The sequence below is a fragment of the Desmodus rotundus genome, chromosome 4 (genome assembly GCF_022682495.2).
Source record: "Desmodus rotundus isolate HL8 chromosome 4, HLdesRot8A.1, whole genome shotgun sequence".
In the NCBI taxonomy this organism is placed as follows: Eukaryota; Metazoa; Chordata; class Mammalia; order Chiroptera; family Phyllostomidae; genus Desmodus; species Desmodus rotundus.
Window position 1 is genome coordinate 106,595,072 of NC_071390.1, and position 12,577 is coordinate 106,607,648.

The 12,577-nt window shown below is 49.2% G+C and overlaps 1 protein-coding gene across 1 annotated transcript in view; it reads left to right on the forward strand.

Moving 5' to 3' along the window:
- Window positions 1-703: 703 nt before the first annotated feature.
- The window catches only part of PFKP (phosphofructokinase, platelet), a 54,955-nt gene continuing 43,081 nt past the window's right edge, over window positions 704-12,577 (forward strand). Inside the window, exons 1-2 of the mRNA XM_024580731.3 lie at window positions 704-899; window positions 10,068-10,141. Of these exons, the coding sequence (XP_024436499.2) occupies window positions 785-899; window positions 10,068-10,141 (189 nt within the window). The 5' untranslated portion in view covers window positions 704-784. The remainder of the gene's footprint in view (window positions 900-10,067; window positions 10,142-12,577) is intronic.

Genomic DNA, 12,577 nt, shown 5'->3' on the forward strand with positions numbered 1-12,577 from the left:
GAACATCATACTCCCTAAGTCCATCCTCCCGACTTGAGGCCAGAGGGGAAACCTGGGGCTGCCGGAGTAAATGCGGGGGTTCCCGCCGCACTGAGCGCCGTCTGGGGAAGGAATCCTGCGGAAAGCAGGGCGCGCACCTCGGCTGAGGTTCTGTTCCCCAACCGCCGCGGCCGGGATCCCTATCCTGTGGCGGCGCCTCCATCCAGTGCTCCCACCCACCAGCGGGTAGCGCCTCAAATGCGGTGGTCGGTCCCCCCACCTGCAGTGGTCCACTGCCCTCTTCCCCGTGGTGCTCTCTCCCACCTACAATACTGGGCCTTCTGTTACTCTCAACCCGCAGTGCTGCCCCCTCCTGACGCTCCGCGCACCTGCTGCCCTCCCGCATGGTGAAGCTCCTACCCACCAGGTGGCTCCCACAACTGCGATCGTTCCGCCCACCTATGATTCTCCGGTCCCCCTGCTATCTCCGCTCCTCATAAAGTAACGACCCCCCACCTCGCTCTCTTCCCGGGAGTCGCGTTTCCGCACCAGCGTAAGCTTACACACCAACTGTGCGCTCTGCCCCGCCCCCACCTGAGTTGCGCCCAGCCGGCCTATTCACCCCGCCCGCGGAGTCTCGTTCCCGGCGCCTCGCCCGCAGGCCCCGCCCCGCGTGCCCGCCCCCGGCTTCCGATTGGCCCGCGCTAAGAGGGCGGAGCTTGCAGTTCCAAGCGTTGGCTAGGGCGGGGAGCGCTGACTGCCTAACACCCGGCCCGCGGTCTCCGGTCTCTCCGGCCTGCTCGCCATGGACCACGACGAGGTTCCCTCGACCCCCAGGGGTTCCTTCCGCAAGTTCCTGGAGCAACTCTCCGGGGTTGGCAAAGCCATCGGCGTGCTGACCAGCGGCGGGGATGCCCAAGGTGCGCGACCGCCTTCCCCGGCCGGGGCGGAGGGGGACACCGGAAAGAAGGGATGGAGGAACCAGTAGGAAAATGTGGGGACCCAGGGCAAGCGATGGGGACTCAGAGAGAAGCTAGGCGTGGGAGAGCAGCCCGGCGCCCGGGAACCGTGGGGTACCTTCCGGGGACCGAGCGGCCGTGCAACCTCCGGAGTCACTGCGGGGACGCGGAAGGGAGGGGTATGGTAGCAGAATCCTTCATCAGGAAGATCAATTAATTTTCCATCTTCACGTTTATTTTTTAAATTGAGACTGGGGACAGGGTCGTCTGCACCGACTTCATAGGTCATTTCTCATCCGAGTCATAAGATGAGGAGGGGGGCCCCCCTCGCGGCCACCTCCGATGCCACGACGCCCGCCCGGCGTCGTGGGGAAACGACCGATTCCCACTGCGCGTCCTGAGGACTCGTTCCCGGGGCGCAGCGCGGGCGGGGTTCCCCGCTGCTGTTTGCGGGACGTGACGTGGGGCACATGGCTACCCGACAGGGCTTGCCAGACGTCCGGCACGCTTTACATTTCCGCTGGGAGATTTTAAAAAAGGTTTTCCGCCACTCTAATCTCTCGTCCGTTCCGGCTCGTGACCAAACCGAAAACTAAAATGGGTCACTAGGCCTCCCCGCCAGCCTCCCTGGAAGGGAAGGATCAGGAAGCGGGGACTCCGGGAAGTCACCGCACCGGGCGCAGACTCCAGGTTCCCCACACGCAACGTGGAGGCAGATTTTGGGGAGATAGGGACTCGAGACCGGGTCCCGTGGACGCATCAAGAAAATATTTCAATTTAATGGGGGAAAAGAGTGATACAGCCACGCCCAGGATGTCGCGCTGGGTGCACGTGGGGGCGCAGGGATTCCCAAGCGGTGGGTTTTCCCGATCCAGGCAAATCCCGGGGTGGTGCGAGCTAACTGCTAGAAAATGGATTGGCGTTTTCTAGGCGGATGCATCCTTGAACCCTTAAGAATCTTGTAGGCTCCAAACGCATCCCGGGGCGGGGGTTTGGTTTTTGTTTTCTCCGCATCCCCCGCAACCCCCCAGATTAGTTCAAAGGCCCCAAGGCCTCATTTTCACCTCTTTCGGGGCCTCACACAGTGGAGGGATCCTTGGCTGATGGGTGTGGCGCCCTCGTCTGTGCCCACCCTTCCGTGACCTTCCCTTTGCCCTTGAGCTAGGCGAGGCTGGCGCGGGTGCGGCAGGTTGGCGCCCTTGGCGCGTGCCTACGTGATGCCTGGCCTGTCGCTGTCCCTGTGCCTATGGCCCTAAGTACTTGGTCCCCCGAGCGTGGGTCCCCAGCGAGACCCTCCCGGCCCTCTTGAAGGTGTCTATCGCAGCGTCAATCACCGCCCCCGCCCCGCCCCCCCCACAGGCCCGTGCCTTTGTATCACAGGGAAGCAAGACTGTATGATTTGGTATTCTAGTAATGTGACTCGGGGTGTAAACGTTCCAGAGAAAGAAAATGTGATATAGCAGAGGCCGGGACTAGGGAAATGGCAGGGTGAAATAGATGACATCGCCCATATCGCTTAAATAAACACTGGAAGGTGAGCCAGGTGGGGTCTTTGTGGGGCTGAGCGTGGCTTCTCTGTCAATGCTTTCAAAAGCACGTGTGTCTGGAGACGCTAGCACAAATGAGGAAGCATCTTAAATGAATGGCATTCTGACCCTCGAAAGAGAAGCGTTAGCACAGGAAGGGGAACTGGTCTTAAGCCTCCAGGCTTCAAGTTCAGAGTTTCAAGGTTATTTTACAATTAAGGTGTTATGTCTGTTGACAAAAAAGTATATGGGTCATTCTTTTGAATCCTTACCCAAAATTTTGCTCGACTGCCTGGTAGTTGGCGTACAGATACTCCAGATAATGGTGCAATAGAACCAGCATTTCCTCTGTTACTTTTGCTGGCTCTGCACTTGGGAGCAGTTATAAAAGAGTTCATTCAGTAAGTCCACCCCTCTTCTCAGTGGAAAGGATACCTTGAGGACAAAAATTCTAGGAGGAGATTGCTTGGTTGGTGTCATGTCAGGTGGCTAACATCACATTTGATGGCCTGATGCTCTCAACTGGCACATCTGGGCTGTCCTACATTCCTGACGACCCACCACGACCAGGTTGTCTGGGGTCCCCAGGCAGAGCTGAGGCTATTGACGGTTTTTTTCTTGGACTTCATGCAAAATGTCAGATCTCCTACTTTGATTCTGTGTTGCATCTGTCTGAGCATTTGGATGCATTTCTTTCCCTCACCCTGAGGCATGCTCAGAGGGGCTGGTCTTGGCAGCAGTATATTTACAGACCCTTAGAGTAGGTTATTCCTAGAATGTTTTCTATTGCCCACCACTCTTTCACCACTTTACCTTGATTCTAAATTAGATCAGTGTTGGGTTTCCTCCGAGACAGAAGAATTTTGCTCATAGCTATAGATGAAATAGAGTATACTCACACATATATACACACAAAAAGAAACTTAACTCATGTCTTCATTTCCTGGTAATTTTCTAATCGGATATGAAGTTATGGTAAAATTCCATTTTGAGGTGACTATAGCTGCTGTGTGTTGGCACATTTTATGTACTAGGAGGTTTACAGGTCTTGTCTCCAGGCCTGATTATTATACATGGCTCCAAGACGTGTCTTCGTTTTGGAGGTGGGACAGGGACCCACAGTGAGATAAGTGCCTTAGCTAAGGTTGTGCAGCTCGTAGGTGGCAGTGTCAGGATTTAAACCAAGTTTTATGACATCTCAATCTAAATAGTTTCCAGTCAGCCGTGCTCTTAAGGGACCTTTCTCAGGCAAGGTTGTAAAGTCTAGTGAATGCTCCAAAGTGAACAAACCCCAACTTGCTCAAAATGATACAGATGGTTTTTAAGCAGCCTGTAGTGGAACAGTAAGTGCCTTTTTACAGTGATGGCAATCACCCTACAATACAGCAAGAGTGGCTAAAGTGATGTAACGCTTAATTCCAAGGTAATGAAATTCTTTTTTCCCTCCAATGGAATTTATATTATATGTTTATGTTTTTTAAAAAACATAAATTACCCATCTATATTTCTGACCTCTTAGCCCCTCCCATTAGGGAACAGTATTTCAAAGGCTAATTATTTTTCTCATTTTTTGGTGTTTCTTCTTTTTGTCACAGACAATCTGCAAATTTAAACTGGCTTTCATTTTAACCCAAACAGACAGGCTTAACCATGACTAGCTACCCACCCTCAGGCAGGATTGTGTCACACACCAAAAGTGACTCGTCATCTTTGGCACCGACTGTGGGCTTCTGGTGGGGCTGAGAGTTCTCAGCAGTGGAGTAGACTCTAAGGGCAAAGTGAACGTGAAGGCTGCGTCCTTTTTTGCCCTTGTTTTTGTTTGTGGCAAAGTAAACAGAGTTTACATAAATTGAGTCTGTATGTCTTCCCATTAATAGTGAGAATAACTAACATTTAATGACCATTGCTATGTGGCAGGCGCTACTGCTTCATGCATTAACTCATCCTCATTTGACAAGTGAGCAAGGGAGCTTTGAGGTGAAACCAGTGTCTTTGTACCTCTCAGAACTTTGAGACGTCATCTGCTAAGAGGTAGGGTAGCAGTGGAAATGGGGGATGGGGACACAGGTGCCATTTCCCGTGCATTTCTGGCACCCAGCACAGGGTTTGGCAGCTCACTAAGGAGTGTGGACCAATTCATTCCTCTAGGCATTCTAGCTGTTTTCCTTCCTCATGAAGTCGTGTCGATGAGTTAAACCTCTTCTAACCCAAAGCACTCTCATCTCCTGAGTACAGTGTGCAGATGATGAATGCCTGGAGATTGGTCGTCGGGAGCGTGAGGTACTGTGGACAGGGCGCAGGTACCTGGTTGGTCCTTCACCGAACGTGTGCTTCTTGAACATTGCTTTGGGGCCCTGTTTGGGTGGGCTCCTTCTGCATCCACCCAGAGCTCTGCTGGCATAAAATGCAATGGGCCACTGAGAACAGTGGGCATCTTGCCTCACAGTGCCAGCCCCTAATGGTCCTGGAACTCTGTACCTATACATTCTGTTATGGGATCTTTTCTGTTTAGAGTGTAATAATTTAGCAAAAGGTCTAGGAGGCAGTGTATTAAAACAATAGTGTTAACCTCATGTTTACTGTGGGAAGTCTGTGCAATTGCATCATTGTTTACACAGGCATACACTGTCGTGTGACATTTTGTCATATTTCAAAAAAGCTTGTTTCTCCCTTTGGTTACAGGAAACTAAAAGCTTTGCTATAGAACTCAAACCTTTTATCAGGGAGAATTGGGGCCGTTTGAATATGCTGTACCCATCCCGTAGGCTGTCAGGAGCGATTATAATTAGAAACAGGAAGATAGGACAGCGCCACTCTAAAGGCAGACATCAGAACACAAAACTGCCCATCCACTGTGATTGTGATTGGCTAAAAAGGTGTCTTTGGATAAAGAACAGATGGGCATATGTTAAGAGAGTAGGTGAGTCACTTTTCCAGTTACTTTTTTCAGCCAGCTTCCTTGAGTGCTGTGTTTTTCTTTGTGGCAGTGTCTGCCAGCAAGCCCCTTCATCCCGTGTGTCTTCCCACCATACACTTAGCGCGTGTTGGGGAGTCAGCCCTCGTGCTTGAAGGAAGAAGCATCTGAGCCTCAGACTCCAGTACAAAGGAACCGTGTCTTGATCCTGGTCTTGTGTGTAAGAGGCCATGGGTGAAAATTGTTTTTTCCTGTGTTCTTTAGTGTTTGTCCTCCAGGGTCCCTTCTCCTTGGAAGGTAGCCACCTGCAGGGCCCAGCCACTGCAGCAGTTTGGGTCCCAGCTGTGCACCAAGTTGAAAAGGAGAGCTGGGTAATAGGCCCCACCCCAAACAACAAAACAGGAATGGGGACCTGCAGGCCTTTTTTTCTTAAAATCACCCTTTGGTGATTCTAATGCACAATCATTGACCTAGAGGGAATTAGGACATCTTTTAAGATAAAATAAATGAAGATCAAGGTCTATACACCAACTTTGCCATTTATTAATTTTGCTTTTGGCTTTCAATTTATCTGCTCAGAGACCAACTTCCCCGTCTTTTTGGGAACACCCAGGACCCTGTGGTCTGCCTTGTGCATCCGCCTAGGTGCTGGGGCACTCACTAACCTGTTATTTGTTCTGTGCTGTGAACGGAAGGTGCCCCTCAGGCCCAATCAGGAGGCTGCTAGCTCCCAGCTGGGGGAAAGGCCAGCTAGTTTTACTAAATCACAGGAACTGGCAAGTGAACTATGCCTGTGAGGCTGGGGCCTGGTTCTCAGATTGTGGTTCATCCTAAGAGCTCGGTGAGGAGGCGGTGCTCAGGGCCCTCCCCTACCTGGGAAACCCCAGGGGTGCGGGGACCTTGGTCCCCCCGACCTGGGTCCCGCTGCAGGCAGGGGTGACAGGCTATTTTCTCAGTGAGTACAGGTTCACCCCAGGAGGCAGGGTGAGACTGAGGCCAAGGGGTGGGTGTGAAGGGAGTTCAGACTTCGTGGGACAGAGGTCAGAGCTGGGGCAGGCTTTCACTGCACGGGGACCTCCTGGGCTCACCTCTGGATCATGTCCCCCTTGTCACAGTTTTAGTCCTGCCATTTCTTGTCCACCTTTTTTTTTTCTTATTGTTGTTCAAGTACAGTTGTCTTCATTTTCCCTCCACCATACCCCCTACCCCACCCATCCCTGCCTCCCACCCTTGATCCTACTCCCCTTTGGCTTTATCCATGGGTCCTTTTTACATGTTCCTTGATGGCCCTTCCCCTATTTTCCCCATTATCCCTCCCCGCTTCCCTCTGGTTACTGTCAGTTTGTTCTTTATTTCAGTGTCTCTGGCTATATTTTGCTTCCTTGTTTGTTTTGATGATTTTTTTCCACTTATAGTGAGATCATATAGTATTTTTCTTTCACTGCCTGGCTTATTTTACTTAGCATAATGCTCTCCAGTTCCCTCCATGCTGTTGCGAAGAGTAAGAATTCTTTCTTTCTGCTGAGTAGATTTCCATTGTGTAAATGTAACACAGTTTTTGATCCACTCATTTACTGATGGGCACTTAGGTTGCTTCCAGCACTTGGCTATTGTAAATTGTTCTGCTCATGAACATTCGGGTATATAGTTTCTTTTGAATTGGTGTTTCAGTAATCTTAGGGTATAATTCCAGCAGTGTAATTGCTGGGTCAAAAGGCAGTTCCATTTTTAGTTTTCTAAGAAAATTCCATACTGTTTTCCACAGTGGCAGCACCAGTCTGCATTCCCACCAACAGTGCACTAGGGTTCACTTTTCTCCACAACCTCGTCAGCACTTGTTTTTGTTGATTTGATTATGATGACCATTCTGACTGGTGTGTGTTATGCACTTGTAAAATCCCCCTATTTGTCTTCTTTTACCCTGCCTGCCTTTATGAAGACCCCCTCCATCACTTCCTCCAGGAACAGGGGCTTCAGGAAGGGGAAAGTGGAACTTTTCCCTTTCTAATTTCCTGGTAACAAAGCATTGGTATGGTTCAGCATTTGATGGTTAACTGACCAGTTACAGTGGCCATAGAATAGAGGCCTAGACTGATGGAGTCTGTCAGGAGGGACTGTGAGGAGCTCGTTTATCAGTTAAAGTCTGAGGGTGCAGGAAGCTCCAGGCACACCTGACCCTGTCAGCTTGGTCAGATGCCATAAACCACCACAGGTGTGAGCCTGGGGCAGGGCATCTCTTCCGTCCTGGAACAAGAGGAGTCAGGCGGGGAAGTGCCAAGAGCCCTCCCTGGGAATGCAGGGGCCCGGTCCTGGAGTTTCAAAGAGGTCACTGGGTGGCGCTGACGCTGGGACCGGGGCAGCGCTGGGCACTGTGGGCTGTGCAGTGTTGATGAAGCATGAGGTTCAAGGAGAAGTATCCCTGCGGGCTGAGCAGGTAGGAGTAGTCCCTGTGGTGGGAGCTCTCTCCCTGAGGAATCGGTTGTCTGCATCCAGACCTTGGGGGAGGAGCACGGGCACAATCATGTTTTAGAGACAGAACATCAAAGCTGACGCAGAAAACATCTCAAAAAAAGTGGGGGCGGGGTGGAGTGCAGATGGCGTAGGGACAACACAACTCTTAGGGAGCTTTTTGTAGGGCTTGTGAGCTGTCTCCCAAGGGGCAGGCGGGCAAGTGAGGGGGAAGGACATCTTCTACCTGAGCTGTAATTGTTGTTTTAAGACCCTTATTTTTTAGAGCAGTTTTAAGTTCACGGTGAAACTGAAGGGAAGATACAGAGAGTTCCCATAGCCTCCCTGCCCTTCCCCACACACAGCCTCCCCCATCACACTAGACGGAACATTTGCTACAGCTGATGAGCCTCCATTGTCATGTCATCACTGCCCAGAGTCCATAGTTGACATTAGGGTCAGTCTTGTACATTCTGTGGTTTTGGACAAAAGTCTAATGAGATATACCCACCATTATAATGTCACACAGAGCAGGCACAGTGCTAAAACCCCCGTATTCTGCCTGCTTATCCCTCCTGCCCCCCAACCCCTGGAAACCATGGATCTTTCATCTTTTCCAGAATCTGTACATTTTTCAACCAAAAGAATGTGCTTATAAATTACTTGTATAGTAAATAAATGAGAGAAAAGAATGTTTTAATCATTCTGACTATATTGAGGATAATGTTGGAGGAAATTCGGGGGAAGATTCGGGGGAAATGTTGAGAGAAAATGTCTGTTTCATGGGCACAAGTTATCCAGGGCATTAAGTGATACCTGGCTTGAGCAACAGAGGAGAAAGTCGTGCTATTCAGCAAGAGAGAGAGAGAATACAGGAGGAGGAGAAAATAACGGTAAAATAACTTACTACATCTTAAAGTACTGAGCTTGAGGTTCTAGAGAGATGGCCACCAATTAATAGGTAAGTTGTTCAAATCCTTTGTGTGATTAACTAGGTTTGAATATGATAGCATGAGCCTACCAAATATAACTATGTCCACATGTACACAGACATTAGATAGATATTAAACATGGACTTATTTCCAAGATATGTGTCCCACGACACTTTATCAGCTACATGAATATTGTAGCCTTTCAAAATTCAGAGGCAACAGTCTTACTACAGCATTTTAGGACTGGCTTAACATACACCTGTAATTTGGGAAATTTAACTGTCTTCTGAGCGGGTTTGCCATTCAACTATGATGTACAAATTCAGTCCCCGTGTGTGTTGAGTGGACTCCGGGAGCCACAGTGCCTTTCTTTTGGTTTCTTTCTTCACCAAAAGTGTCACTCACTTGATGGTCCATGTTCTCCAACATCCTTCATCCTGACTTCTGTTTCCAAAATTTAAATTTATGAAGGTGGTGGATTGGAACTGTTGGGTGGCCAGGAGCCGCTTGGCTGGAATAAGCTTTGCTGCTCCTTCTGAGGCACAGGACTGTGTCATCTCTGAAAGGAGTGGCCCTCATCCCTCGTCACTTCTTTCTGCCTGGCTGGAACTCGTCAGCTAAGGTGGTGGTACAGGGTTTGTCTGAACTGAGACCCAGACTGTTCTCTGAGCTCTAGACAGCAGTTCCGTGTGGGAAGCAGGAGGCAGTGAGCAGACTCGGGTCACAGGCATCACACGAAGCTGCTTTTAATTTCCTTGAAGTCCTCTGAGAAAATGAGGGGAATGTCCTAGATTTATCTTGATCAGGTATTATTTATAGTATATTGGTTTAATTTTTCTTATAAAATTGTGTGACTTGTTTTATATTTAAGGCCAGTGGTAGCTGGTGACTGGTTGTCTGTTTGTCACCTCCTCAAATCACAGACCGATGGTCCTTTTCAGCACTACTTTCTTTGACTTTGGCTAACTCTAAATACACACCCATCCTTTCTTTGGGTTGTTTTGTAACTGGAGGAGTTGCCTGCAAATTTATAGGGAATCAAGGCAGCTTGTGTCCCGAGCCTGTGGGCAAAGTCATTCTAAGTTAGACGTGCACCAGGCCCTGCTCCGAGGATGTTCACCTGTGGATGAGCCCACAAATGCTGTGCCCTCTGCTTCGCGTTTTCCCTCAATCCTGATGCTGATCCTGGGCGTATGCGTCCCGCTCACCTTTCACCTGAGGCGCCTTCTGAGAGGTCACGGTTTCAGCCTGTGGTTATGGCCAGTTGTGTGCCTGGTCTCTTCTATAACTTCTGTCCGGTCTTTTCCAGGTATGAATGCCGCCGTCCGTGCAGTCGTGCGCATGGGGATCTACGCGGGGGCCAAGGTGTACTTCATCTATGAGGTCAGTGTCGTGCCGCAGTCCTGCATCCTCTGATCCTCAGGTGTCCCTGCCTGGCACTGGTCCCGAGCTCTCACACCTGCCAGGTTCCAGCCCTGCTGAGAGCAATCCAGGGTCAGCGGTGGCAGCGTGCTCAGGGGGCCCGCAGGGGAGCCCATGTCCCACCAGAGCTTACCTGGGAGGATGTGCTCCCTGTCCAGATGTACCTCTGAGATATGTGTTAGGGGTGGAGGTAGTGGAAGGAGATGAGATAGGCACAAAATGCCATTTTGATATCAACTGGTATTGTACGATTAATGTCCTCGAACTGGTTGTATTTTATTTGTAGTTTTCATTCCTTATAATGTGATTTATTCACTTAAAATGGGGGTGAATTTGAACAAACATTAAGATGAATGGGAAAAATCGGCCACTGTGAGCTTTTCATTATTAATGTAAGTCCCACACCACCTCCCCAGTATCTGTTTCCCCGTTTACTTCAGAATGAGGAGTCTTCAACCGCAGTCACGGCCCATTATCTTCTGCGTCTGAGGTCTGGGCAATGTAGAAGTGAGTCGTGTTTGGGGGGAGGCGCCAATGTAGTTTGGACCACATGATTTATTTCAAAAACTGCTGGGAAAAATAATTTATATTTAGATTTTCAATTCATGAAATATAATAAAGCTTATAAAAAGGAAATAAGAATATATATTTAAATGACTTAATTTCTTCAAGACTACTGTTAGTATTTTATGCTGACTCTTCCCAGTATTATATATGTGAAAGACTGGAAGAAAATATGTACGTTTTTAAGATTACTACAAAGGTATTTGATATAGTACATTTTCTATCAACCATTACATTATGGTGATTTTCTATATGCTACACACATCCCACAACTGTTGCTTTAATGTTTATATAATATTCCGTCACGCTGATGCCTTAACATTTACCCTACCATTTATTTACTGGGTCATTCCATTGCCGCCCCACTGGACTGTTCAGGTCACTGCCCATTTCTCAGCTACCATAACACAGCAAGATCCATATTAACATGTGAGGCTCTTCTATGCTTTGTATTATTACTGTGATCCCAAGGCATTGATGGAGGGAGAAGACATGGCCCTTGTAATGGGTCTCGATGTGTCTCACCAGTGATTTTGGAGACTCATTGTAGCCCACCCTGCACCTGCACGCCACACCTGAAGGTGGTACCAAATGCACCTGTTCTGTGTGCACAGCCCGCGTCTGACTCACCAGAGCTGGTGCGGGTTACGGGACTGTTAACTAAAGGCATTTTCTCCTTCTGTGATGTGGCCACTCGTGGTCTTTGCTCATTGGTCTGAATAACCACTTTTTTTATTGTTTGCTGCAAAGGTGTTTTTTTCTGGTGCTTTGGTTTGCTTTTCTAAATTGTGGTTCTGTAGATAGAGGCTTGTACCCATCTGATTTGGGCAATGTTAAAATAATGGGTCCAATCGAAGCAGTCCCAGACCACTGTCCTGTAATTTTCTCTTTGGATGTATTTAGGGTCAAATTGCCCTTGTGGATGTCTGTCCTAGGCCTGTTCACTGTTGTGGAATGAGCACCTGAGATGCTGGGCCACGCTCGCCACTTCCGCGTCTCTCCTCCCTTTGACGTTTGAGTTTGCAGGCAGATGACTGTTCTGCTTCTGCTGAGGAGTGTGCATGCGTGAGCACGGCTTCCTCTGCCTTTTAATTTTATTTGGGGGAGAAGAGAGGATTGCATTCTGCCTTTGAACTTGAGAGAAGACACCACACCTGGCCTGATGGCAGTTCCTAACACATGGTTTTCAAAATCTTTCGGGGTTTGGTCCACCCTCAGGTCAGGTTCCGTTATAATTAACAAAATGATTTCAGCTTCTCTGAAGACAAATTTATTTAGATTTGTGGTTTCCAGCACGTTCTCTTGCAAACCCTTGATTTCATGGGCTGCTGGCTCCGACGGTTTGTGTGACCCTCCAGGTGATGCTGCAGCTGTACTCAGCTGAAGATCTCACTACAGAGGCGTGCTTTGTCTCCATGATGACTTTGCGGTGTGTGGGGGGCAGGGAAGGAAGTCGTTTCAGTTATTTCATAGTTAAAGGAACTGACTCGTCCTTGTGGACAGTTCACTTTCTCCGTGTCACTAGTCATCACTAGCAGGGCTGGGAAAAGAACTTGAGTCCCACGTCAACCCCTCAAGAACATTCATTGATATCTGGAGGCATTTTGATTGTCTCGCTATGGGGAGAGGTGCTGCTGGCATCTATGGGGTGGAGGCCAGGGATACTGCTCAGCGTCCCTCTATACACAGGACAGCCCCCAGCAAGGAATTATCTTGCCTACATGGCAGTAATGCGGAGGTCTGGAAACCTGCGTTAGCCCAAGGGGGCTACATTCTTCAAGTCCTTTCTGAAGGGAGGTGAGCTCTGTTTCCTGCCCCTTCCAGCAGGTGGGC